Source organism: Monopterus albus, unplaced genomic scaffold, assembly GCF_001952655.1.
Source record: "Monopterus albus unplaced genomic scaffold, M_albus_1.0 scaffold77.1, whole genome shotgun sequence".
In the NCBI taxonomy this organism is placed as follows: Eukaryota; Metazoa; Chordata; class Actinopteri; order Synbranchiformes; family Synbranchidae; genus Monopterus; species Monopterus albus.
The window spans coordinates 136,704-162,768 of record NW_018127957.1 but is presented as its reverse complement, the minus strand read 5'-3'; the positions used below and the strand labels follow the sequence as shown (position 1 = coordinate 162,768).

At 40.9% G+C, this 26,065-nt stretch overlaps 1 protein-coding gene across 3 annotated transcripts; it reads left to right on the top strand.

The window, feature by feature from the left end:
- Positions 1-1,667: 1,667 nt before the first annotated feature.
- On the top strand, positions 1,668-19,353 carry maneal (mannosidase endo-alpha like). Of its 3 annotated transcripts, none has more exons than XM_020606434.1 (6): positions 1,668-2,395; positions 5,066-5,197; positions 5,464-6,123; positions 8,801-8,910; positions 15,723-15,799; positions 17,251-19,353. In XM_020606434.1, the coding sequence occupies exons 3-6, from the start codon at positions 5,619-5,621 to the stop codon at positions 17,885-17,887; spliced, it is 1,329 nt and encodes a 442-aa protein (XP_020462090.1). In that variant the 5' UTR covers positions 1,668-2,395; positions 5,066-5,197; positions 5,464-5,618; the 3' UTR covers positions 17,888-19,353. The 3 variants fall into 3 exon arrangements, with proteins under 3 accessions (XP_020462090.1, XP_020462088.1, XP_020462089.1); XM_020606432.1 differs by having other exon boundaries at positions 5,265-6,123; XM_020606433.1 differs by having other exon boundaries at positions 5,066-5,376.
- The last annotated feature ends 6,712 nt before the right edge of the window (positions 19,354-26,065 follow it).

The following is a 26,065-nucleotide window of genomic DNA, read 5'->3' as shown; positions in this document are numbered from 1 at the left end:
CAAAGCCTTGGCATGTGCATTTTCAGCAGCAGCCACTGAATCAACACACACACACACACAGGCTGTTACGTCACAGTGACTAATAAGATGATACTCAGAAAATACACGTTCTTAAACATCAGAATGAGCCTAATAGAATGTATAGTGTGTATATAATGATGTATGGTTCAAAACACACTTTAGGAATAGCTGCCTGGGCTCTTGTGTATTGCTGAGAATAAGCATCAATCCCACAGGAGGCCTGTCAGTTCACTTTTAACCCCTCCTCCAGAGAGACATCAATACATCTGATCAATAACAAATCTATAATCAGCTGCCATGTTCTGACACATATTCCTCCAACAACAAGCCTCTAGGTAGGACAGCCTGCAGCGGACAACCTCGGGGCCAAACAGGCAACAATAATAAGCAGGTTCCTGTTCTTTTAAAGGAAAATCCAAGGTTTTTTTGGTTGACTTTGCTCCTTTAAAGCTACAATGTGTGTGTATTAAAATTCCTTGGTAAAAGCATAAATTCAAGCAATTCTGATGGAAACTGGTGCAGTACATGCTTTGCTCAATCACCTGGTCAGATCTGTGGGAGCGTACGCTAATGTCTACTTATCACTACCACCAGATGGCAGCAATGTCAAAAACAACATCTTCTGCACATAGTGAGTGGAAAGGATAAGGCTGGTGTTGTTCTTCTCTATCATTCATATTGTTAACTAATGCCATGAAAAGACCCAATGTGAAGATTTATTTATATGGGTGGGACAGAGGTGTAATGTCATTATGTATATTCACATGTACATACATACCGTATATGTGTATGTATATTACATACAGATCTGTAAATATATTACATACATGAAAAATGTATTTGTATAGATTTTGATGGTAATTTCCTGTGAATTCTTTGAATTTGCAAAGGAAATTCAATGCTTATTATTAACTTAAATAAAATACTATACCAACCAACAACTTACTGGTCTCTCCCTCAGTGGTTTCTGACTTCCCAACAATAGTTTAGTTTTTACCAGATGTTATTCAAAGAGAAGGAAATAGTGCATTTGTTCGGGACTATTTTTGTGGCGGATAAATTCACAATTGGTGCTCAAGTGAGTACTTCTGGCATTGGCATGGTGTATGTGGGATTTAGTCAAAATAAAGTGCATGTTCATGGTAATTAAGGGGCATGTCACCTAATATGAATGTGAAAAGAACACAGGTGCAGTTAAATACAGGTGAACAGAAATTTCATAAACAAAGAGGCAAGCAAAAACAATGCTCTGCCCAGGGAGAAGATCATCAACAATGCCTGTCACACAAAGTATGCAACAGAGGAGTGTTTCAGCACCAGGGACAGGAAATCTAATAAAGGCTTCCTTGTCATGCTGAACTATACTCTATAGGAACTAGAGGATGCCATCGCCATAGCTCTCCACACGGCACCAAAGCACCTAGAACACAGAGCGACTTATGTTTGGATGCCCTTTGTTGATTACAGCTCCACCTTCAACATCATTATAACAGACATACTGGTCAGGAAACTGCTATACCTGGGCCTCCACAGTCACCTCTGCACCTGGACTGGGGACTTTTTCACAAACCGCCCTCACCTCTCCTCCACCCTCATACTCAACGCTGGCTCCCCACAGGGCTGCATGTCTGGTCCACTTTACTCTCTTTATACACAGGTCACAGTTTGAAGGTCCTGAGGATCCACATTACAGACAACCTGTCCTGGTCAGCAAACACCATAGCTGCTGTTAAAAAGACACATCAGCGCCTGCACTTCCTGTGAGTCCAAAATAAAACAATGTGTGTGAGAGGCTGCTGGTGGCCTTCAACCGCTCTGCAGTAGAGAGCTTTTTAACCTCCAGTACTGCCTGACAGCATGATGTGTAGAATGTTCAGCAGCTGACAAGGAAGCATTACAGAGGGTCATCAACACAATAATCAGCTGCCCTCTTCCCTCACTCCAGGACTCTGCAGACACCTACTGTCTCTCCAGAGCAAAGGACATTGTCAGAGACTCTTCTGTCAGGTTTGTTCGGTTTCACCTGCCCTCTCTCTTCCACACACCTGCCAGCTATTCTCATTATCACCACCTGTTTTCACTCCTGAAATCACCAGACCTCCTATATATACCCTGCCTTTTGCCAATTTGTTCCTGTTTCCATGTAGAACTTGTGCAACTTTTTGTTTGTTTGTCCCCATAGACTGTTTGATACCTGCCTTATTGTTAACCTGCTTTGTTGTTGTTGCTGTTGCTGCTCCTGCTCCTGCTACAACTAAGCCTTCTCCTCATTCTCTCCTGCCTTCACCCCTTTTATCTGGACTATCACTGCGCACATGGAGCTGTTACCTCCGGACCTACATCATTCTTCATCAGACTACTATTCTCTAGCCAGGTCGGTGCTCTTGTCTCCAATTCCTTCCTGCTCATCATCACCCTCTGCCTTCTCCCTTCTCTTCGATTTCTATCTTCTCTGCATGACTAGTGAGTCTGCTCTGCAGCTCGGCCCAGCAACAACCCTGGACTCCCCATCCTGCTGCTTATACCCATCTTCCTCTCCTCCTATACATATTCATTGTTATTTGTCTAAGTATTTGCACTATTTACCTTGTACAGCACTTAAAATAAATATACTGCTTAAGTTGAAGTCAGCCATCTGAGTCCACCTTACCAGCTACCTTTCTGTCACACCACCTCTAATTGTGTGCAAACATAACATCATCTCACCCTGTCCAGCTACCTTTCTGTCACACCACCTCTGGTTGTGTGCAAACATATCATCTCACCCTGGTCACCACCTATTTGACCTCTTGCCAATAAAATCACAAACCAGTGTTTCCTATCTTGTACAGTAAACTATTTAGTCTCCTGTAGTCCCACAGAGTTGATTTTTGATTCATGCTAAATTAGCCTTGCAGTCCTAAGGCGTACCTTGGACTCGTTCACTGGTATCACACCCCAAGGGGGAAGTCTTCAGGAGTTTAATCAGTGAGTTAATTTCATGTGTAGAAACAAGGTGGAATAAGAATTGTGTATATGTATTGTATAAAGTAGTAACTACAGTATAGGAAATGTAGCTTTATTAAAGTGTGGACTGGCTATTGGAAAATATTATTTAACTCCAGATTAAATCAACAACTATTAGTTCATTTTATAGTTTACATCAAATTGTATGTATGCAAAAAATATCAAAACAAAATGAGATTTTTATTAAATCTCTTGTAATTTATTCCAGATACACATCATCACATTTAGCAAATTGAGGACACAGGTGCAGACCACAGACTAGGGAGTTTCAATAAATAATGAAAAGGAATTTAATTATAATGGATAAGCAGGATGCAGGTAAACGGGCAGGTACAGGAGCACACTCAATGGTAAGTATACTGTATGAACTGGTAATAAAAACACTTGGGATGATAAGCAATACTGGCAGGAATGGCTAGCTAAGTAGACAAATGCAGGTAATGTAAGTGGCTTAGGAAAATACAACTGAATGTGACAAAATATACATTATGTATACACAAGAGGCAAGCAAACCAGAGTAAAGCCCAAAACGTAGATACTGAGCATACACACAAGCTGGGAAGAGGCTTGTGATTAGGGACAAACAGTTCATATTGAATCAAGCAAGCCAGGTAAACACTTTGGACTAGGAGCAGACAAATCGGATTTTTGGAGCAACTAGAATCCACATACAATTAAGGCAGACAAGAAATTTGGGACAGGTTACTGACCTGAGGTCCAGAGAGAAAAATCATACACAGGTGAATCCAGGAGTTGGAAAGGCAGGGCTGGAGTTCAATGGTATAAACGGGTCAAAACCAGGACAAGCACAGAGAAAAAATGCTGAAGAGTTGAGAGATGAGTTATTAGATGACAATCTGGCAGTGAGTGAATGCAGAGAGGTGCTGGATTACAGGTGAGTGTGGGTGGAGCAGAGCAGGTAGCCAGAGTGGAGAAAATGGAACAAAACATAGCATAACAGAAAAACGTAGGGCAGAGACAAAACAAAGACTGGAATCATGACAAACACCATGTACAGGTGTTGTGGAGTTAACTGAAATACACCAGCATTGGTAAGTTTAGGGATTCGATTTCCAACATGAAACAAGAGTGTATGGTAGAAGATTAGTGCCACAGTAATGGAACAAACAGATTTGCCCTGTCTGGGGCACTGTAGTATCCTATCTTAAAGACAGCTTACTTTCCTAATAACTGGACTGGAAAATTATTATTTGAAAGCCAAAATGCTGATTTTTATCTTTTAAAAATCTTTTTTTTTATTATATTGGCCTACCAGTTGATTTTCATGCCAAATACAGCTATTATGATAGGATAAGTGCATTGCTGCACACAACAGTTGTGCAGCTACTTTGCATTTGCAAAACACCTTTCAGAAAACATAATGCAGCCCAGGTTACATTTTTCATCAACACATCTCACAGAATGCTAATAGCATAATATATCTGTATGTTAGAAGCTGGAGTCAAGACAGACTTAGCTTAGCATAATATAAAGACTGGAACCAAAGGGAAATCCCAAGCTTGCATTTGATCAAAGTGAAAAAGAATTACACACAAGTAAATGGTTGTCAGGAAATATAACTCCCCCCAAAACCAATGGTTATTTTTTATTTCTGTTTATCTACATGTTAAACAACATATCAAAACATGTTACAAACATCCATCATGTTAATTAGTGAGCTACATCCATCATGTTAGTGAGCTTTGGTGGTGCTGGATGGAGCATGCCTTCAGTGTCTGTGCTATGCTGCTAAGCACAATTTAAACACAAATATAATTTCGTCCTTTTAGCTAACGTTTTTAAAGTCATTTTCATCAATATGTGCTGTAAACAGAAATATTTCTTCATACTAACAATAATAGATTCCTGCATACACACATAAGCTCCATCGCCTGCTTCTTTGTGGCATTAATCGCCCCTCATAGAACTCCTTCCGGTCGGGATTCATCCCATCTCCCTCCTGCTAGCACCACGGAAAAATGTTTCTTTCTCTCGTCTAATGTGAACATTAATTAAAACCCGTGTTTCTCTACGGCAGAGCTGGTTCTAGCAGCAGGATGCAAACCGCCTTCGGAGATCTCCGGTAATAACATGGGATGACAGGAAGAGCCACTGCAACAGCTCGATGGAGAACAGAGGAGCAGAGTGAACAAGCGATCGGGTGATTAAGGTAACTAGACTGCTTGTTGCAGCTTTACTGAAGCCTCGGCTCTGAGCAGACTGGCTTCTTTTCTCAGGACAGACGTGAGAACTGTTGAGCGATGACATCGAAATCACTTTTCTCTCCCTCTCTGGAGAAGAAGAAAATGAAATTCGACGTGATCATCATGGCTGTGCAACGGCAAATAGGTGGCGATTTCCTGAGGCATTATAGTACAGGGTGCCCTGGGGTCGTGATTATGGAAGTCAAATGAGATTGCTTTTGATATCTCACAGGCTCCGTTATGCACCAGCCGCTGCAGTGACTGGACGTGTTTCTTTTACCTGCTCGACGCCACTTCATGCTGAAAGACGCTGAGTGAGTTGGCACCGAGAGGAGCCCGTGTTACTGCCCTGCTGGATGTTTCCCTGCAGCACCACGGACAGCGACAATGACTCGGCTACGCAGAAAGGCTCTCGTCGCACTTTTCCTTTTCACGCTCTTCATCTTCGGGACCATGATGGGGCTCAGGACGCTGAAACCCAGTGACGGCTTTTCTGACCTGGCACCCGGAATGGACTTCAACAGAGAGAGATCCGAAAGGAAGCGGCTGGATGTGAAAGATGTGGTGGTGTCACCGGGCCAGTTCCACGCGGGCAGCAGTGACACTAAGGTGGTTTTGACCAAATCGGACCGAGATCACAGCATATTCTATGATATTCATATATTCTACTACCTGTGGTACGGCTCTCCCAGCATGGACAACAAGTACATTCACTGGGACCATGTGCTGGTGCCACACTGGGACCCTAAGATTGCAGCCAGTCATGCTCAAGGACGGCACACACCTCCAGAAGACATTGCCTCAAGTTTTTACCCCGAACTGGGACCCTACAGCTCCAGGGACCCAAAAGTGCTGGAGCCCCCCCTGGCACAGATAGAAGCGGCTGCCGCAGGTGACTATTCTTAAATGTTGGTGTTCTTACAGTAAAGTGTTGACACTGTCCTAGTCAGAGCTTAAGAAAATCTGGGGCCACTAGCTGATCTGTCCCTGCAGATCTGAGACACCTACCAGGCTTGTACTCAGCAAACATATCTCTAATGTATTATGGGCCCAGATCATTGAGAGAATTGTAGACAATGAGTAAAGCCATAAATTCAATTCTGTATTTCAAAGATCTAAGTTTATTTTTTTCTGCTTGGTGTTTGTCAGTATTCTAGCAGTAGCAGAATAAGCTGCAGTTGTCTGATGGTCTTAGTGGGGTGGCCAGTCAGTAGTGCATTACAGAAGCATCAGTGATCTTTTCTAAATCCTGCTTAGACAGAAAGTTTCTCATTTTAGCTGTCTAAGATGCCAGAATGATGATTTTGTTACAGCTTTGATGTGGCCATTAAAATTTAGACCTCGTCAATGATTACGCCAAGATTCCTGACACAGGTGTTAGGTTTTAGTGTCCTGGACTTAAGGTAATCACTGACCGCCATCCTTCTTTCTTTGTATCGAAAACAATGATCTCTGCTTTGTCTTTGTTTAGTTTAAGGAAATTTTGTTGCATTCAGTTTTTCAAGACATAGACATAATAAGTCTATAGGACCATAGTCACTTGGTGAGAGCATTAAATAGATCTGGGTGTCGTCCGCGTAGCTGTGATAAGTAACACTACATTGCTGGAAAATTTGAAAAAGTGTACAAGATAAATAGGATGGGTCCAACAATCCATGCTTGTGGAACTTCATACTTCATGGTGGTTCTTTAGGATTCAGATTCATAATTACCAGTACTGACTATGTATCCCTTGTATTCTAGATATGATTGGAACCTGAGGACAGTTATCAATAGTCTGACCCAGTTTCCCATTCTATATAGACGTAATTTGTGATATACAGTGTCAAATGCTGCACTAAGATCTAACAACATCAAGACTTTTAAATTCCCCTAGTCATTAGTCAAGCAAATGTCATTTAAAATATTTATGAGAACAGTTTCAGTTTGAGATGGGCATGGACTTAATACTGAAGTGTCCAGGTTTCTCCTTTTCTCTTTTTTTTTTTTTTTTTGAAAGGGCCTTATACTGTAACTGCACTCTTAATGATGCTGGAGGTGATGCTGATTACAGGGAGCCATGGTTTTTGTAGATGGTGATGAGGTCATATTGTCTCTGCTCAGCTATGTGTATCTAATACAACCCCAAATCAAAAAAAGTTGGGTCAATTTGTAAAATAATATAATAAATTAAAACAGAAAATACTGATTTGTAAATCCTCTGTGTCCTGTATTACACCGAAAACAAAACAGCAGCACATTATTTGATGTGATACCTCATCAATGTGTTTCTTTGTTCAAAATAAACACTAGTTCAATTCTGAGGCTGCAACACATTCCAAAAAAAGTAGGGACAGTAAAGCATTTACCACGGTCTGATGCTGCTGTTCCTTTTCACAACACCTTAAAGACGTTTAGGGACTGAGGACACCAAGTGATTCAATGTGTCAGGTGTCATTTTGTCCCATTCTTCTTGAAAACAAGTCTTAAGGTGCAGAACAGTCCTGGGTCTTCATTGACACAATTTGCATTTCAAACAGCTCAACAGATTGTCTACTGGGGACAGGTGGGGACTGCAGACAGGCCAGTCCAGCACTCATACCCTTTTCCTCCACAGCCAGGCCTTGGTCATGTGGCAGTGTGAGGTTTGTATTGTCTTGTTGAAATATACATGGGCGTCCCTGGAAAAGACGTCATCTTGAAGGAAGCAGATGTTGCTCCAACATCTCTGTGTGTTGTTCAGCATTCATGAAGCCATCACAGAAGTGTGAGTGACCTTTGCCCTGGACACTGACACAACACCAGACCATGAACAGACCCTGGCTTTTGGACTTGTTGCTGCTAACAGTTTGGATGGTCCTTTAGTCTTTGGTCCAGAGCACACGGTGTCCATTCCTTCCAAAAAGACCTGAAACATCCATCTTTGCTCCTAAAGGGCTCGGCCTTTCCTGGATGCTGCCTTTGTACCAAATCATGATGCAGTCACCTGTTGACATCACCTGGTTCACATGGAATCATCATTTCATTGTTTTACTTTATTACTGGCCCTGAAATGCAGCTGTCCTACCTTTTTTTTTTTGGAATGTGTTGCAGACATCAGAAATAAAATGAGTGTTTATTTTGAACAAAGAATAAAATTGATGAGGTGTGTTCCTCGAACCTGCCCGGCTTTCCTCCTGACGACTCATTGCATTGTAGAGTCCGGCTACCCCGACCACTCTCCTGTCTTCCCAACTCACCTGTGTGTTCCTAGCCCTGCAGCTCCCGTCTACCCATCTGAATCATACCCAGCTCCCCTCCGCCCGCCTGCCTCATCCCCAGCTCCACCTAAGTCTCCCCTGCCTGTCTAACTCCCCTGAGTGCTCCTAGCACCACAGCGACACACCATTGTTTTATGTACCCTTATTTTGTTAATAAAGACTGGTCTGCATTTTGGGTCCTAGTCCCATTGAGCACTGTAACAGATGAAGCAAGTTGAATAATGTTCCTCAGTCCTTCAACAAAACAGGGCTTTAACCTTCAGTATGATTCATCACATTCAAAGTTCAGTTCTGACTTCCTCCCTTCCTGTCCATGCTGTGGTGCTGCAGGGGTGCTGGTGTTGTCCTGGTATCCTCCCGGGGTGGCAGACGACCACGGGGAGCCCACAGAGGACCTGGTTCCAGCTGTCATGGACGCTGCCCACAGGCACAGCATCAAGGTAACTGGTGAGACAACTGGTATGTTTTTCCTTTCTGATGATTTACTGACTTGCCAGTGAATTGTTTACTGTGTGGTGCCACAAGGAGACATGAAAATGTTCATAGAGTCAGTATGAAAAGCAGAAAGCTGCATTAAGTCCTTTTATTTTGGCTGTGATCTGGACAGAAATATGTTGCATAAAAATCATTTCCTGAGATATTCAACCAACATGTCATGTGTAGGTGACATGCTTTACCAAAATGCACTGCAGCAACAATTTAGCCTACATAAAGAAAAAAATGTATTCTAAGACATGTAGGTAAAAATGAGTGATGGCAATAAGCACAGAGGTCTGTTTACACTGGAAGTGGTACAGCAAAATGAATGTACTTATCCTAGGTGGTGATAGAAGTTCAGAGATGCAATAACTACAGTTTACTGTGTAACTTAATGTTGTTCCAGTGTATTTCTTGGCTTTATGTACAGCACTAAAACATCTGAAAGGTGCTTCCAGCCTTGCCTTGCCTACTCACAGGACGAGCTCGGGAACTACTATAGCTGTTAAGCTAGGCAGTCACAGTTCAAGTCAACAAAATCCAGGTTAGCTGGCTTACAAATGAACTGTCAGTCACCAGTAAATTAAGCATCTGCCAATTGTCAATTAGCAAGCTAGACCGTGTTTGTGGAACTAATCATTAGACACAGAGTAGCACAGACATATTTGTGCCATCCATAGCTTTATGTGGCATTGTTAATTTCATCAACAAAACATACGGCAAAAATATCTTTGGTCCTATTTTTCACAAGAAAAACAAGACTTAAAGTAACATTTGAAAAGACTAAACGTATTGCAGTTGTAGATGGCAACACAAACACATTCCTGATACGTTATTGATCCATATTAATGAGATGTCTGCTGCTTTTTTCAATCTCTTTAAGTTTAAGTCACATGCTTATGCCATGATTTACTGTTTATTTTTTATATAGACATTTTGAGATTTTCTGGCTACTCACATTTTTTTCTATTTAAATTAGAAATGCACATAAACGCTGAATGAAACTCACCTTCCGTTCTACACTCAGTGGCTCTCAATTCCTAGAAAGGTCCGAGTTCTCTGGATGATTTGTTACTGGTCAGTGGTTCAGATTTCAGTGTCATGGTTCACCACAATAGAACTTGACATTAAAGATTAGCACAGATTTCCTACAACTGACATTTTGCATTTAAATACTGGAATGATCAAGCCTTAAAAGCTACATTTAGTCCAGTTGAGGAAAAGGTGTGCCCTTTACTCAAAACGCTGCATATTTTGTTGCTGCGCTGCATTCTGGTCCACTGACACTAATGACAGGGTGTTTTAATTTCATTGCTCTGACCTGAAAACCTAACAGACAGAGGAAAATGTTCTGCTATAACACTCATTGTAGCCGAGCTAATAGCTTCCCCCCAAGTCCTGTAGGGTAAATTTTCCCGATATCTACTTTAGCACTGAAAGGGACCACAAAGCCATACTGAAGGTAAAACAGCTGAGCACAGCCTGTAGATTAGCGTTAAACCTTCAAGCTCCTTATATGGAAGTCTTAGATTGAGAATTAGGTCTCCGTGTGTCTCAGTCAGACTTACACAACAGTCTCTATCTCACAGCTGACCTGAGGGCTAATGTTTCAGCGCACCAGAGCCGGTACTGACGGAATACAGGCTGGAGTCTGTGTGTAAGAGCAGCCATGCGTGTCCATGTGTGCATTTCCTCTGCAAATGTCATATATGCCTGCCTTTGGACATCACATATGAGGAGCACCTCTGTCCGTTTTCAGATGTAAGATGAGATAAAGACTGCTCATCCTTCTAACCAGTCCACTTCAATCAAAGTAGACCAGTGGTGTTACAGAAATCAGGTAACACTTCACATATGACAGACAGGAGCATACAGGCTGATCTATCCCCTCCAGTTGTCAATCTTCACTAATTCAGCATAGATTGACCCATCTTACTCAGTGAAAAGCTGATGTCAGAATGCTGGCTGCAAACAAGATGAGAGGAATTAAAACTTCAGCACAGTTTGCTGTAATGACAGTAAAGCTCTTACTATAATAAGGAAGCTATCTCATTTTAACAATTATCTTAACAGCTGTGTCAGAACATACTGCAGGTCAACTTTAAATGAATGCTAATGTTGCTCTGTGTCTACTGGATGTGTAAACAGGCAAGTTGGCCATATCAGTTTGATATTAAACAAGCATGCGGTCCAACTGAACTTTAAAGAGTAATTACACACACAAATGTTTTTTGAGCTGTTAACACATTACGTTGTACTATTGATAAAATTCTTTGAATACAAGTGTTCTGCAATACAAATGCTGTTTTTATAGGAAGCTAAACTGGGGTTAAACAGCCTCTCTTGGTTTGGAAGTGTAACCCCTGCTGCAAAGCTTCCTGAAACATACTGTATTTGATGACATCATACCCAAGATACCCAGGCGAAACTGATAACACTGATTAGCGCTGCCTCATGTCACTCTAAACAGGACACATTCAGAAATTACAAAACAAATGTAAACAAGATAACCTCCTTCCCTTTACAGGTTATACTTTTATACTATTTTCTATACTGTACTAACTATTAAAACCCCTAGAAAAAATAACTGGATTCACATCATTTATACATAACTTCACCACCTGCCTGCCATTCTGTGGAAAAGAACAATATAGAAAATGATCTAACATACATTGATACTATATAACCAAGAACTTGGGGAGGTGATGTGGATAATAAAACTGGAGGCAAAATAGATTTATAGACTCAATAGTTTGTTTCCAAAAGGCCTGAATAAAGAGCTGGTTCTCACAGTTTTTATAAAGACCTCCAACTCTTTTCAGCTATGAATGATAGTTTCACTTCATGTTTAAATTGTAGTTCAGATGTTGGGTATTTTCAAACTGAATGGATTTAACCTATATTTCTTATAGTTGGTTTGTGGGATTAAATGTAAAAAGGATGTGAATCAAGTTTATAGTTAGGACAGTACAGAAAATTGTGTTTAAATTTAAAGACGGAGGTTACCTTGTACACACGGTGGATTCAGAAAGTATTCAGACCCCCTTCACTTTTTTCAGTTTTGTTATGTTGCAGCCTGACCTACATTCAGTATTCCATAATGACAAAGTGAAAACAGAATGTTTGAAATGTCTGTAAATTTATTAAAAAGAAGAAACTGAAATATCACATGTGCTTAAGTATTCAGACCCTTTGCAGTAATACTTGAAATCTAGCTCAGGTGCCTCCCATTTCTCTTGATCGTTGCTGAGCTAGTTCCACACCTTGATTGGAGTAGGTGTAGAAACAGCTCAGCAACCACTGACCTTTTACATTTAAGGCAGGTACAAACTCCACACATGCTCTATTTAGCCACAGGGTTCTAACCCAGAACCTTCTTGTTATGAGGCGGCAGTGCTAACCACTGTACCACCTTGCCACCCTTTTCACAGACTAAATGGACTCTAAATATGAATGCGCTGTGTGCAGTTAAGCCACTGTAAAGAGACGTTACCTTGTGCAGACTGATTTCTTTTTCATGGTGGTTTTGTGCAACTGCATTTTTGAATTTGTTTCAATTGACATAATTAGCTTGAATGAATGTAACATACATCAGCATGATGATGCAACATCACTTCAAGTTAGTGTTTGTCATCATCTGGAGGGAAGCCAAACACTTGACAACTGTTTAGGAAGCTTGTCTGTGGTGGCAGTATGTATACACCTGAGGTTTGTAATGTGATATAAGATTGTTGGCATCACACAACACGGGGGGAATCTGAGCAAACAAAGCCCTTTTCATCCACATCCATCCCTGGTACATTCAGCCACACAGGAGCAGACTGAACAGTGTCTTACCTCGCTGGCCTTTCATGATTTTCAACCAAGTCGAGACAGCTGACAAGCCCGAGCCTGAGCGGCAAACACCGCCATGTTGCCATGGAAACTGTTTATGAAGACCTTGCAGCCTCTTTTGAAAGATGAAGTGGGTGTTGAGCAGTCAGTGTTTGTGGTTCGACAGCTCTGTCAGTGCCTTAGTGTTTGCCACTGAGCTGCAGTAGGCCTTTTTCCTCTTTATGACCAAAGCAAACAAGCATACCATACTTTTTCCTGGATGACAGAGGGCATCCATCATTCAAGCCTCAGTTCCGGCCACAGAACTTAACACATTCTTCTCTATGGAATCATTTCCATGCCTCCAGTTCTGGTGATTTTCATGTTTCAATCTGGTTCCTCTAGAAAGTCTCTCATGCACATGAAATAAAATTCCCTCTGGGCCTCAGATAAATCTAAACAAAGGCTTTTAAGTTTTGATTATGACTGAAAAGCTGCTAAAATGTGATTTGTGAGACAGTCTGGGTCAGTGGAACAGGCGCCATCTTGTCTCACCTGAACGTGTTGACAGATGAGATGTTGACTTGCCTGTGGGGACAGTGAGCATCTGCTTCTCTTTCCTCTTGTCCTCCTCCCTCTCAGCTCCATTCTCCAGACATCCCCAGCATCCTACAGGCTAAACCTACAGGTTCTGTCTTCTCCTCTTTCTCCTTCAGTCTTTATTTCAGAGGAAAAGGACACATTGCCTGACTGTCTATGCAAGAATTTAAGCAGACTTGAACTAAACTAAAATGAATAAATTCTCAATAAAACTCCCTATTTAAAATGAGATGTTAAAATAAAAAGATTATTTTTTGCTAACTTCAATGACCCCTGCAGAGTTTTTGACCACTAGCAGTGCTGTAGTGGCACGTTGGATGTGTGACTTCCTTTATTGTTTGTCAGGTTCTAACAACTCTAGCATGTATGCAAACATGAGGTTGATAATTGACAGTAAAACCAGAGAAAAGTGCAAGATGCTGTAAATAGCGCAGGATTCCAAACACTAAGGCTTTTGCTGCATAAAATGGTTTCAACATGTTTGTTAAATGTCTTGAGAATATAAAGCCTTCATGTAAATGAAACTGTAAATGTTTTACAATCAAAACTCCACTTATAACCAAGGAGCTGATGTTTTTTCAGTGAAGTGAAATTTCAGTAGTGCTGCCAAAAAATTATTAATTCTTATTCAAATTTATACTAGGTCTGCACTGGCACGTACTGCCTCCAGGAAATACTAATGTGCTTGCACTGTGATAAGCACAAAAGGTCATCAGTGCGGTTATAGTATACTATGCATCTTAACCACCAGCAGGCCTCCAAAGTAAACTGTTTAAAAAAACGTTCTGCTCTGCAGTGTTTTGGGTGCATACTGTCATACTGACAGGGAATCTCAGGGCCAACACGCAGCCTTAATACAGATCTAAAGAAGCACAACGCTTCCTAATAAAAGGTCAAATGGGTCAGCCCTGCCGTATTTAAACACCACTTGGCAACAAGAAAAAAAATGTTTCACAAAAGCATAGAAGTATAAAGGTGTTTACTTTAAGATTTAGCATGTACGTATATATGAAATTCAATTGCAAAAATACTATAAAATATGTTAAACTTTTAATTTGTTATCAAGAGGCTCATTCATAAATTCTTTTCAGACAACAATTCTCCCCACAAAAGAATATGAAAGTATGAACACACTGGACATCTCAGTTCTACTTTTATTGTTTATGGATATGACTGACAACATTTCAACCATGTGTGGGTAGAACACTGTCAGTTGTGTTTTCTTTAAGACCATTTGCGATTAAAATTATGAATATAGAACAAGACAGCAGTGGGGGTTTTTAACTCAGTGACACCATATTCAAGACAGCCCATGCAAGATTTGTGAACAAGCAATGGCCACTTGCCAGACTTAGTTTACCATTATGTTTTGTGCATAATTCAGTGGCTCTATCAGAAGCAGCAGCATTTGTGTTGTTCTAAAAAAAGAGACATTTTAAAAGCTACATCATAGAAAACCAAACTCAAGAACTTATCCAACACACACACACACGTTTTGGTTAACCCTAGCTTTAGCACTTGGTACCTTAATCTATAATATGATCATATCTTTCATTACATATCTTTTAGGGTGAAAGTCAAAATATTATTTTGACCAGCAGTGGAGTACATCCTGAAAGATGTACAACTGTGGGTAACAGTTAAAGAAATATCTCAAATGGGGCTAATTGCACCTGCATTTAGTGTCTCCCAAGAATCTAGAGCATTCATAAAGAATTTGTGAACTTGAATGCACTGTTCAGATGCATATTGATATAGTCCTACAATGAGAATATTCTTAGATTCTTTTGGATTTTTAAATTAGCATTGACCTGCTCAGTGTCTCCGTTTGACCTCAGCCCTCTTTGGTCCTGGATTGCAGCCATGTTGTGAACAAACATTATGAATTCTGCGTGTACACAGAGTGACTACACAAGAAAACATTGCAATGAAAGCTCCTCATTAAAACCTTGGGATGCAGTGTTTTTTGTCTTTTTTTGTTTTTCCTCTAACTGAGACTAGATTTGCTCGGCTCAGTGCCAAACATGGTGCTGTCACGACGTAGAGCTGTTTGATACTTGAGTATTCACACAATACCCTCATTGTGGAGTACTGTCCCGAACAGGCATGAAATGACATTTCATTCAATACTGTGATTCACAGACAGCATGGCTAAATAATGAGTGAGGTTCACAGACTACTAATTAAACATTGCCTTCATTCCAGCTGTCTATCAAACCTGATTACATACTGGAACAATGAGCAGCTAGTGCTCAGGCTTCAGTTCAGTGCATAACCCCTTATTATTCAGGTGTTGGTCTATTCATGTTGTGCTTTTATAATGTTTTAGCTAACACACATGTTCAAATGTATGTTTGCACAGGTGGCCTTTCACATACAGCCATACAGAGGACGGACGGACCAGAGCATGCATGACAACATCAAATACATTATTGACAAGTAAGGTGCTTTTTTGTGCACCACATTTGCTTCCTTTCACCCAGTATGTTAGTGGCTACTGACATTAGAAGTCTAGTGATGTTTTGAAGCATGATAAGGGAAGATGAGGAGCAGGTAGTTAAATATAGATGACTCCCACTTGATCGTGCTGCAGTGGATCAGCAGGTAGCTTTTCCTGTACCTCGAGTGATGTATGAAATATGTTAGATATAGAGAAAGGTATTTAGTAGCAATCTGAAAAATAATAAAGAGGCCATTGCTCTCACACCATAACAGGGAACATGAATAAAGAGTCTCAGTGATACCCAGGCCAGAGTGCATTCAGTTCTGATTTCTGGCCTTTATTTTGCTGCCAATATTTTCAGAAACCCACTTTGCTGACCATCTGTATATAAACCTGGAGAGAGAAGATGATACACTAGTTTAAGTAAAGCATAAATGTTTTATGAATGTCTGGCACAAACTGTGAAATTGTAACTGTATTAAAGGTGCTAGTTGAAATGAATTGAAACATTGTATAGCTACAATCAAACACAAGCTTGGCTAATGCTTAAAGTTACTCTAGTAAGTATTTTATATGTACAGTGATTCAGATGTCTAATGTGAAAGGTGATGCTCAAAGGGCCAAACCCACAGAGATTTGCCCCCCAGTTCGGTAGTGTTCCACAGCTCTGCACAGTGTTTAAGCATTGTTTTGTTTTCCTACCGCTGTCCACAACCTTGTTTCCAGCTGCAACGGACAGCTGTCTTCAGCAAACAAGCTCAAATGACCCTACTGTATATTGCCTGCACACCACCAAACAATATGCGGACCAAATTAGCTGGAGAATTTAGCAGCTGTGCCACAAATCAGAGCTAAAAAGAGATTGAATGCATTTGTCATGTCACCAGAAACACAAATCTGAAGAAAAGCTCATGTTGCTCTGTGTCTACCTGGTGTCTATGCCAACAGCAGTTTTCTAATATCCCAGTCATGTGAACTTTATGAAACTATTTTATGTCAAATGTGTACATACATGTCACTGGCACCATTTCTATTTCTGTAGTGTGTGCAGTTTGGAAATATATATCCTGGTGTGTGATGAAGTAGGAAATCTGATGCGTTTAAACATCTGTAGTAAGGTCAGTAAGTCTCAAGGAACTGTTTTTTGTTAATAATGTGTTTGACTCTGGGGATTCCTAGCAGCAGCAGGGAAGTGAAAAGACCCTGTAGTGGCACACAGCAAAGCAAAACAAGCCATCAGTTACTGCTGTCACCAAATCTTATTTTCAGAGTAATTAGACCAGTGACAACAGCTAATTAAAGCCACTGTGTCATGAAAATTTTCAGTTGGCACATGGTAACATCAAAAAAATGCACGCTGCAATGCAATCTTTATTTAAAAGACTGCCATAGCAACTTTAAAAATGCTTTTCATGCAACTTGAAATTCTCTATCTTATTTTTAACAGGTATGGAAAACATAGCGCCTTCTACCGATTCAAGTCCAGCACAGGGCAAGTCCTGCCTCTGTTTTATGTCTACGACTCCTACCTGACCCCACCAGAGTCCTGGGCAGAGCTGCTGACAGCTAAAGGCTCCCACAGCATCAGAAGCACACCTTACGACGGCGTTTTTGTCGCCCTGATTGTTGAGGAACGCCACAAACATGACATCCTAGCTAGCGGTTTTGATGGAATATACACCTACTTTGCCTCCAACGGCTTCTCCTTTGGCTCGTCCCACCAGAACTGGAAAGCCATCAAAGCTTTCTGTGATGCAAACAATCTGCTTTTTATTCCTAGTGTGGGTCCAGGATATGTAGACACAGCTGTTCGGCCATGGAACAACCATAACACCAGGAACCGGGTGAACGGACGATATTACGAAACATCCCTGCAGGCAGCTCTGTCTGTCAGACCAGAAATTGTCACCATTACGTCCTTTAACCAATGGCACGAAGGAACGCAGATAGAGAAGGCTGTACCCAAGAAAACACTGACCCGTTTGTATCTTGACTACCAGCCCAACCGACCAGACCACTACTTGGAGCTTACACGCCAGTGGGCCGAGAACTTCAACAAGGAGAAGGACAAATGGCTGATGTAAACAAGGTTTTATCTCCCCAGTAGATGCCCTGAGCATGATCCCAAATGACACTAGGTCAGCTCTCACTGTTTAAAGACAACAACTTTGTCTGTACACTGAGCACTCCTGATGAGGTTTCCCTCAAGTGTTCACTCTGCCTTCACTGTTTTCAATCACTAACAGTTCTGTACAGGTTTAATAATGTTGCAGTTAATATATGTTGTAGCCACAGGGTCATAATAATAGACAGATAATAATCTTTTCTCAATAACAAATCTGAATCTTGTTGCGACATCAAGAAAGTGTGGCTATGTACAGTAACTCTGCTCTGTGAGGTTATTTTCTTATGGTAAAAGACTGTTCTTCTCTGCCGTTCCTTGAAAACAAATAAAATGTCTGTTTACTGTTGGAGAATTAGTGTTTGATGTAAAGTGAGGTGTCTCAAACATCTGCCCAGGGTTGCAGCTACTGAGGTGCAGGCAGAAATGTATCAGGTCCTAACAGCTAAACTCTAAGACTTCAGTTAGTTCCGTACTTGGAGGCTCCATTTCTAGATGGTGAAATACTCAGCCATTCAACTTTAAAAGGGGCTGTGCAGTATTTGAAAGATGGCGCAGAACTAGAAGTATGGGTTTTATAGTTTGCTGTGTTGCTTGTATTCTTTTTAACACCTGACAGCATTTTAGTGAGAGAGAAGGAACACCAGAACAGAAGTAAGTCACTTTCTATTCAGACTGGTTTGTTGCTTCTTGGCTTTGTTAGCTAGCCTGTCCAGTGTTGTTATTAATAAAACCTTGTGATTGTTTCCAACAGTTGATTTGGATTATGTTCCCAGACCTGCATTAGCAAGAGGTTTGCTCACGTGTCAAAGGACCAAAGGCTGCATTTTCAAGCATCTTGTGCAACTATTTGAATGGAGCTGAGCTAAAAGAGGAGGAGAGGTGTAGGTGTTCAAATAAACCTCTCTTTAACACTCCCATACTAACACCTAGACATTTTAAACAGCTGTCAGAACTTGTCATACTGAATTCATAAACCCATGGAGCAGCTTTTAGTGTGCAGACTTGACTGTAGTTAGTTTACAAGGGCTGACAGTCTCCTGTGTAATTTACCAGTGAAGCCTGAGTAAGTGCCTCCATGCCAGGCAGTTGGAAGTGGAACACATCAGGCGTAGTGAACCAACCAGTGTCCATGTAGCCTGGCTGCAGCTTTCGTGATTGAGAAAGTATTGGAGCAAAGCGGATCCCTCTGGACACTCTAATGCCACGCTTTAATGGCTCTGCCCCCAGAAAACCTGTGCCCATGAAAAAGACATGCTAGTACCAGGCTGCCAGCAGCCCTTTTACAGATATCAGGCGTCAGAGCAACTAATCATTACTAAACTAGAGACTGTATTTAAAAGACAAGTGCAGAGGGTTCCCTTGGAGCCTTTGCAATAAACGTTAGATCCTTGTGGAAAACAAAGTTTTCACTGAAACTCAGGAAAATAAAATACCATGACCACTACTACTAGCACTACTGAAGATTTGTGCCTGAACTGCAACCATTAACTGCTGTTTCTGGTTTGCAAGTGCCCAGTGCTGGGGTGTAATCTGTCGTTTTGCCCTTGCAGCACAGCCTCGGCGGTAGAGATGAAACAGTATGAAAAGGCCAACAACTGACATAAATACAGAGGTGTATGGTGTTTCTCCTGTTGGAACAGTTTTGCACCAAGTTAATGATGATATAAATGAACAAAAATATGTTGGTTGCATGGCTAAACTACAAAACGTGTTATTGTGTGCATAGAGTCATGGGCGTGGGGGCTGCAGCCAATCCCATCTGACATTGGGCGAGAAGCAGGGTCCACCCTGGACAGGTCGCCAGTCTATCACAGGGCCGACATGTAGACAAACAAGGCCCCAGGTTCGAACCCGGAACCTTCTTGCTGTGAGGCGACAGCACTAATTCTTGTGTGTGCATATGTGTGGTGTGTGTGTGTATGTACACGTGCGCACATGTGTGTGTGTGTGTGTGTCTGGGTTTGGGGGGAGGGAGTATATAAATGAATACAAAATCCTCATAACAGATATAATATTAGAAACAAATACAACAACCACAAATTAATAATAATAGCGGTTACTAATGAGCTTGGCCCAAGCCGGTCCCTGCACAAGCCGTGACGGAACACCAAGGCGCAAGGTCCAGCCTCCCTGTCCTGCTTCTGAAAAAGTGGTTTCTTGGCTGCTGTCCTTCCACAAAGGCCGTTCCTGATCGAGGGTCTTCAGATTGTGGAAGGATCAACTTGACACCCAGAAAAGCTGCCAGATGCTGAGCCAGGTCATTGCTGGATTTCCTCTGGTCTCTCAAAGAAGAAACTTTCTTGGTCTTCCACTCCTGTTTTTGTCCTTGACCTTGAATGACCAGTTTGTTTCCCATTTATTCCACTGAATTTTGTGGGACCATTTGACATAACTATACTGCTCAAAAAATAAAGGGAACACAACATAAGACATCCTAGATCTGAATGAATGAAACATTCTTATTAAACACCTTGTTCATTACATAGTTGAATGTCTTATTTTCCCTTGTGTTCCCTTTATTTTTTTGAGCAGTGTATATTCAGTAAGTGCAACATTTCAGTTCATAGAGCATACCAGCACCATCTACAGGCGTTCTTACTCAGATAAAATGATATGAAATCAAATACACAGTTATATGCAAAGTATGGGCGTCCCAGGGCAAATGAGACATTTTGTTGATTTGAAAAAAGTAAACAGGCTCCCTTGCATCAAACATTCTTCAAATGTTAATGCACTAGTTTTTGTTATTTCACAAACCTTTTTGTAAAATGTAAATGTGGTATGTGCTAAAGTTCAGGCACCTTTCTACTTTTAAAATACTCCAAATGTAGGAGTTGTCATAACCGGGCCCAAATGGAATATGCGCCCACAGAATTCCGATGCCACCTCCGCAGATTTTCCACAGATTTTGAAAAGAAAGTACAAACTAGGAATGTAACCATGTGTTTGCCCACGCCTGCATATGCCCAACATTTTGTGATGTTGTCAATGTGTTTCTTGTCATTTTCCAAGCCAAGGATCTGACATTCCCATCTACTTCACACCCTGACTGGCTGGTTGCACGTCTCTGTCTAGCGCTTCTTTTCGCTAACACAACAATCTGCGTCATGTCACCTTCTAGAGCTGTTCACCTCAATAACCTATGTGAACAACCCAGGTTAATGTCTGTTAACAAAGATATTGTGTCCTGACCGGACTTTCTGAAAACGTGCACCGTTCTTCCAACTCTTCCCTCCCCCTCCTTTTTTTACACTGTAGTTGGTCATTAGCCTACATCTAAAAAAAAATAACTTTGTATTTGAGTGGCCATTAACTTTTATGCTGGTGGATTTTCCAACAAATGTTCACACTTTGAGTGTCTTGAAATGTCAATGAAATAAAAATTTCTCAAATTTAAAAGTCCATATAAAGAGATTTCTTTCACACTACTCAAGATTATTTTTGCTTCAATGCATTTTTGTGTTTACTTTTGTTAAAAAAATAATCATTGTTAGCAATAAATAAATAAATAAATTACTCCGCAGTACTCTGTAGGTTTCCATCCTGAACAGCCACAGAAACCTGTAAAGAAAAGAAAAACTAATCCACCGACTCAGTTTGAGCCTGGTCATAAGGAATTGTCATCTGATTTTAAATTCTCTGACTTTTCAAAATGCTTCCAGCCTGAAATGTCCACTTTAATTATTATTAACTGTCATTAAAAATGGACAGTTAAAGGAGCTACGCAATTTCCATATCAAACTGCATGTCTGCAAAGCTAAACCCCAATATGACTGCAAAGGAGCAGCAGGAAGGTTTAGCTGACACAGCAGTGGTGGTGCACTGTTTTGGTTGAGAGTGCTGACTGCGCAAACAGGGTCTGCATGGAAGATGATATTACAGTACTTCAGAGTACCCCAGAGTCAGTGTCTGAAGTGTACACAGCAACATCTGAACCAGTTTGGGAACAAGTACTGTAGGCACATGAAATTCAAATGGATCTCTTTGGACAAGAAGGAGAAGAAGGTGGCAGGATTTGATGAGGAGAACACCCTGTCGACTGTTAAACCCAGGGTCTGGAAATATTCTGCTTTGGGGCTGTGTGGCAGCCTGGGGCACAGGAAACACAGAAAGAATGGAGTCCACTAAATATCAGCACATTCTGCATGCAAATACCACCCAACAACAATCAGTCATATCTCAAAATGCATTGTGAACCACTTCTAGAAACACAAGCTGAAGCTTTTCAGCCTTGCAGCCTTCTGACCTGAACAGCTTGGAAAATCTGTGGATCATTAACAGGCTGTGTCAGGACCACCTAAAGTATAAAAAGACTGTTAGCATCTGCAAGTTGTGATATCTATGAAAGGGGGTGTGGGGTGCTAATCATTGATAAAAATGTAAAAGTTAGATTTGATTTTATTGGTTTTAAATTCATGAAAAAAAATCTAAAAGTGCACAAACACTTAAAGAAAAGTTTTTTGCAGCAGTGGTTCTTCTTTTCATTTAAAAAATAAAAAGCCTATATTTCATGTACAACAGCAAAAACCTATACAGAACATGAGCATGTTTATTTACAATATTCTCCTGGACACAAGAGCCCCATCTAGTGGAGTTTACAGGCTTGGAAGCAGTTCACTCACTGAAAATCATTTAGCAGGTGTGTGATGAACAGTTGCATGCTGGGGAAAAGTCAGGGCAGACACGTTTCTGCGTAGAAACTGAGCCTATCCAAGGTGGAAGAACTCTTTCATGTCATACTTATTGCTCACCTGGACACTAAGTAGTGGCTAGTTCTGCAACTACAATCAGTTTTGATCAATTCAGCATGTGAATGTTAAACAGTTGTTAATAAACAAACATTGGTTCAAATTCTCTGGTCCATTGGATACAGTCTTCCTGTTGAATCAGAGAGGGAGAAGCATGTGTGGCGGATGAACCAGCCAAGGGAATTTTATACAAGTTGACATCAGTAAATTGTTGGCTAAGTGTTAATAAAGCCATTAATTATAACTTGTACAGCTGGTTGTACGGGACTGGTCTTAAATTTAACCCTAGATTTAAGTGACCTTCTAAAATAGATGAACAGAAACCAGCTTTTTCAGTCTGGGTTTGAAATAGTCCTAGATTTGTCTTAGCCCTAAATTAACCAAACTGATTTCCTGAAAGAAGATTCCAGGACTAATTTAAGATCTAAATTAAACCTCCCAGGAGGCAGGTTTAACTTCAGATTAATGTTGTTTGTCAGAGAAGACACATGGATTATCTGTACTATGTTAATGAATACGCCTCTTGTCTGATGTCAACTGGGATTGGCTCCAATCCCCCATGACTGTCAGGTTTGCCCGGCTGCACCTTCCTCTCTTACTGGTTTTGCTTCCTCACCCTGATTACACAATCTGACACACCTGCCCCTGTGAGGCGTGTTCTTTTTTTAATAATGAAAATCACCCTAACACCCACTTCTCCTGAGTGTCACCAGCTGCACCTTATTAGTTTCCCCTCCCTACTTATACCCTGCTCACCATTCACTCCCTTGCCAGTTCAATCCATATTCTCAGGCCCCTTTGCTCATGGTTTCTTTCTAGTCCTCCAGTCATACCCTCTCTTAGTCCAGACGTTTTACTCTTTGCTCCTGCTTACCCTAGGTCTCCTTGTCTCCAATATCCTCTCATCCATTTTCCTGCTGTTCTCTCCTTTACTGTGGACCTCTCCTCTGGACCCTGGAACTACTCGGCCCTGCCAGTCTCCACCATACAGGTGTACAGTCCCCACTAACTATCTATGCCTGCTCCTGTCTCCTCAAGCCATGATCACTTCCACCACGACCAGTTCAGGAGTGACCCCAGCGTCCGCAGCCCGATCTCTACCACCCATCTCATCATTAACTCTTTTCCTCTGCAGCAGATCGACACCCGGTGACTCTTTATCATTTCCCAACTGTCTGTTTATTTCACTGTGACGTGCACTGTAAATAAATCTTACACTACTTGCACCGAAGCCAGCTACCTGGGTCCGTCTTATTTGCTCATTCATTGTCGTGTCCGAGCAACCGTAACAGTGACCCTGTTCGGGAATTAGTGGAATAGATAATGGATGGATGGATGTCGATGAATAATGACGAGTACCACCAGCAAGACAAGTTCTTGCTGACAGAAGTGAGCATTTTAATTCACACCCTGAAAATACAGGGATGCCAAGATCCTCCAAAAAAAGGATGACAGTCCAGATGTATTATTACAAAGATGCTCTTGCATTGTGCAATTTAACTTATAAATTGTTATTATTGTCATTATTATTATTAATCAATTACCTCTGGTGCCATACGCTCTGATCAGATAACATTTCACAGGTAATAAGCAAACAAAATATATCTTACAAGGAAAGGTTCATATGTTGTCTGGTATGTTGCAGAAACAGGCAACATCCAACACGAGTTAATAAAACTGTTTTTATTTCCCTGTTTTATGCTTTGATGTAACATTTGAGCCAATTGCCTCTCTCATTCTTTCATCCTCATTTCCATTTCTATTTGCAGTCTTCATTTTCATTTCATTTTCTCCTGTTTAACATAATCAGGCTTGTGAAATCCAATAGCCAGGTCCTCCAGCAGCCAGTCGGGTTTCAGCAGCAAATGTTTGAGGTTTATTTTCATATTCTATCATATTTTATATTCCACAACACCTGCATTGAATAAACACTGTAATGTCAACCCAGTGAGTTCATAAAGGAGTAATGTAATAAAGCTGGTAAATTCCTTTTCTTTGAATCCACAACTGATGCTTGCTGTCTGTGTTCACTGATGTTTTGAAACCATTTCCTCAAACTCACTAAACCATTTATTCCTTGTGTTTTAATAATACTTGGCAAAGTTAGTTTGATTGACTGATTGATAAAGGGTTCTCTGCTAGAATGCAGGCCGTGATTTTGCGCAGTGTTGGCATGTTTAGATTTAGATGTTGGCTTCTGGGTGAACTCCTGAATCTCACTTCCCTTCAGTGATATTAATCACACTACACAGATTTGCAGGAATAGCACGACACATCAGTGACATCAAAATCGTCGTCTCATTTTATTCCTGCAAGGACTGCTTACAAGTAATTTCAGCCATAACTGTTGACTGTATGCACCGAGCAGAAAAATGATATGAAAGATGAGACGCTCATATATACCTGCTTCCAATTTAGAAATGAAACCAATCAGTCGTGCCGCTTCAGACTAATGTGAACGTGGCTGATTCAGAGTATCATGGTACCTCATAGATTTTGGTTTAATTGCTTTTGCTTGTGTGCAAACAAATTAAATATTAACTAGAGAGCCCAGAGGGCTGTGGGAGCAGGTGACGGGCCTGTTACCACAGCTGCATTGCATTGTGATTAATGGTAATTATACATGATTTTCACAGATGAAGCTCCCATATTTGTGCAAAATCCAGTAACTCGATTAATGATCTTGCTGATCTTATGTTTTGAATGTAATGAAATACCTAGAACATGCTTCTGGACCAAAACAACTTGTGGGTAATTTGGTGCGAGACAAAAGCTGGAGATGAAAACATTTACATATGTCAAATAATCTTCGACACTTTTACGGTTCATTTGTTAATGAATCCTCTCACCACACATTTCTGCCTTCCAGAAAGTCTAAGCTGGTTTGGATCATAACCTTTGACTGATGAATGTCTGAGGACCAAAACCTTGTCAATACACGAGCAGCGGTTTGTGGGAACATTTGGTTTGTTTAGTCATTTAGTGATTCAAGTTGTGGTTCCAACTCTACTCTCTGCTCCTGTGAACCAGTTGACACCGCAAATGACTGTATCTTAACATGTGTCAGACAATAGTCCGTCCAAGACGTACACCAGGCAAAATGTTCAGAATATAAAAAAATTCTCCAGCACGTTGACGCAATAGTTTTATTAATCAGTTATCCAATCAATTGACCGGTAGAATATTCATCAGAAGCTATTCTGATAATTAATATTTTGTTGTGATAAACTGGTGACCTGTCCAGGGTGGACCCCCCCTCTCAGACCCCTGCAACCTATAGATAATGTATGAATATATCTATAAGCTATAGATAATGGATGAGTTGATTAAAATATGACTTTTCAAACACAGAATGCCAAAAACCGAATAACTTCAGCTCTTTAAATGCA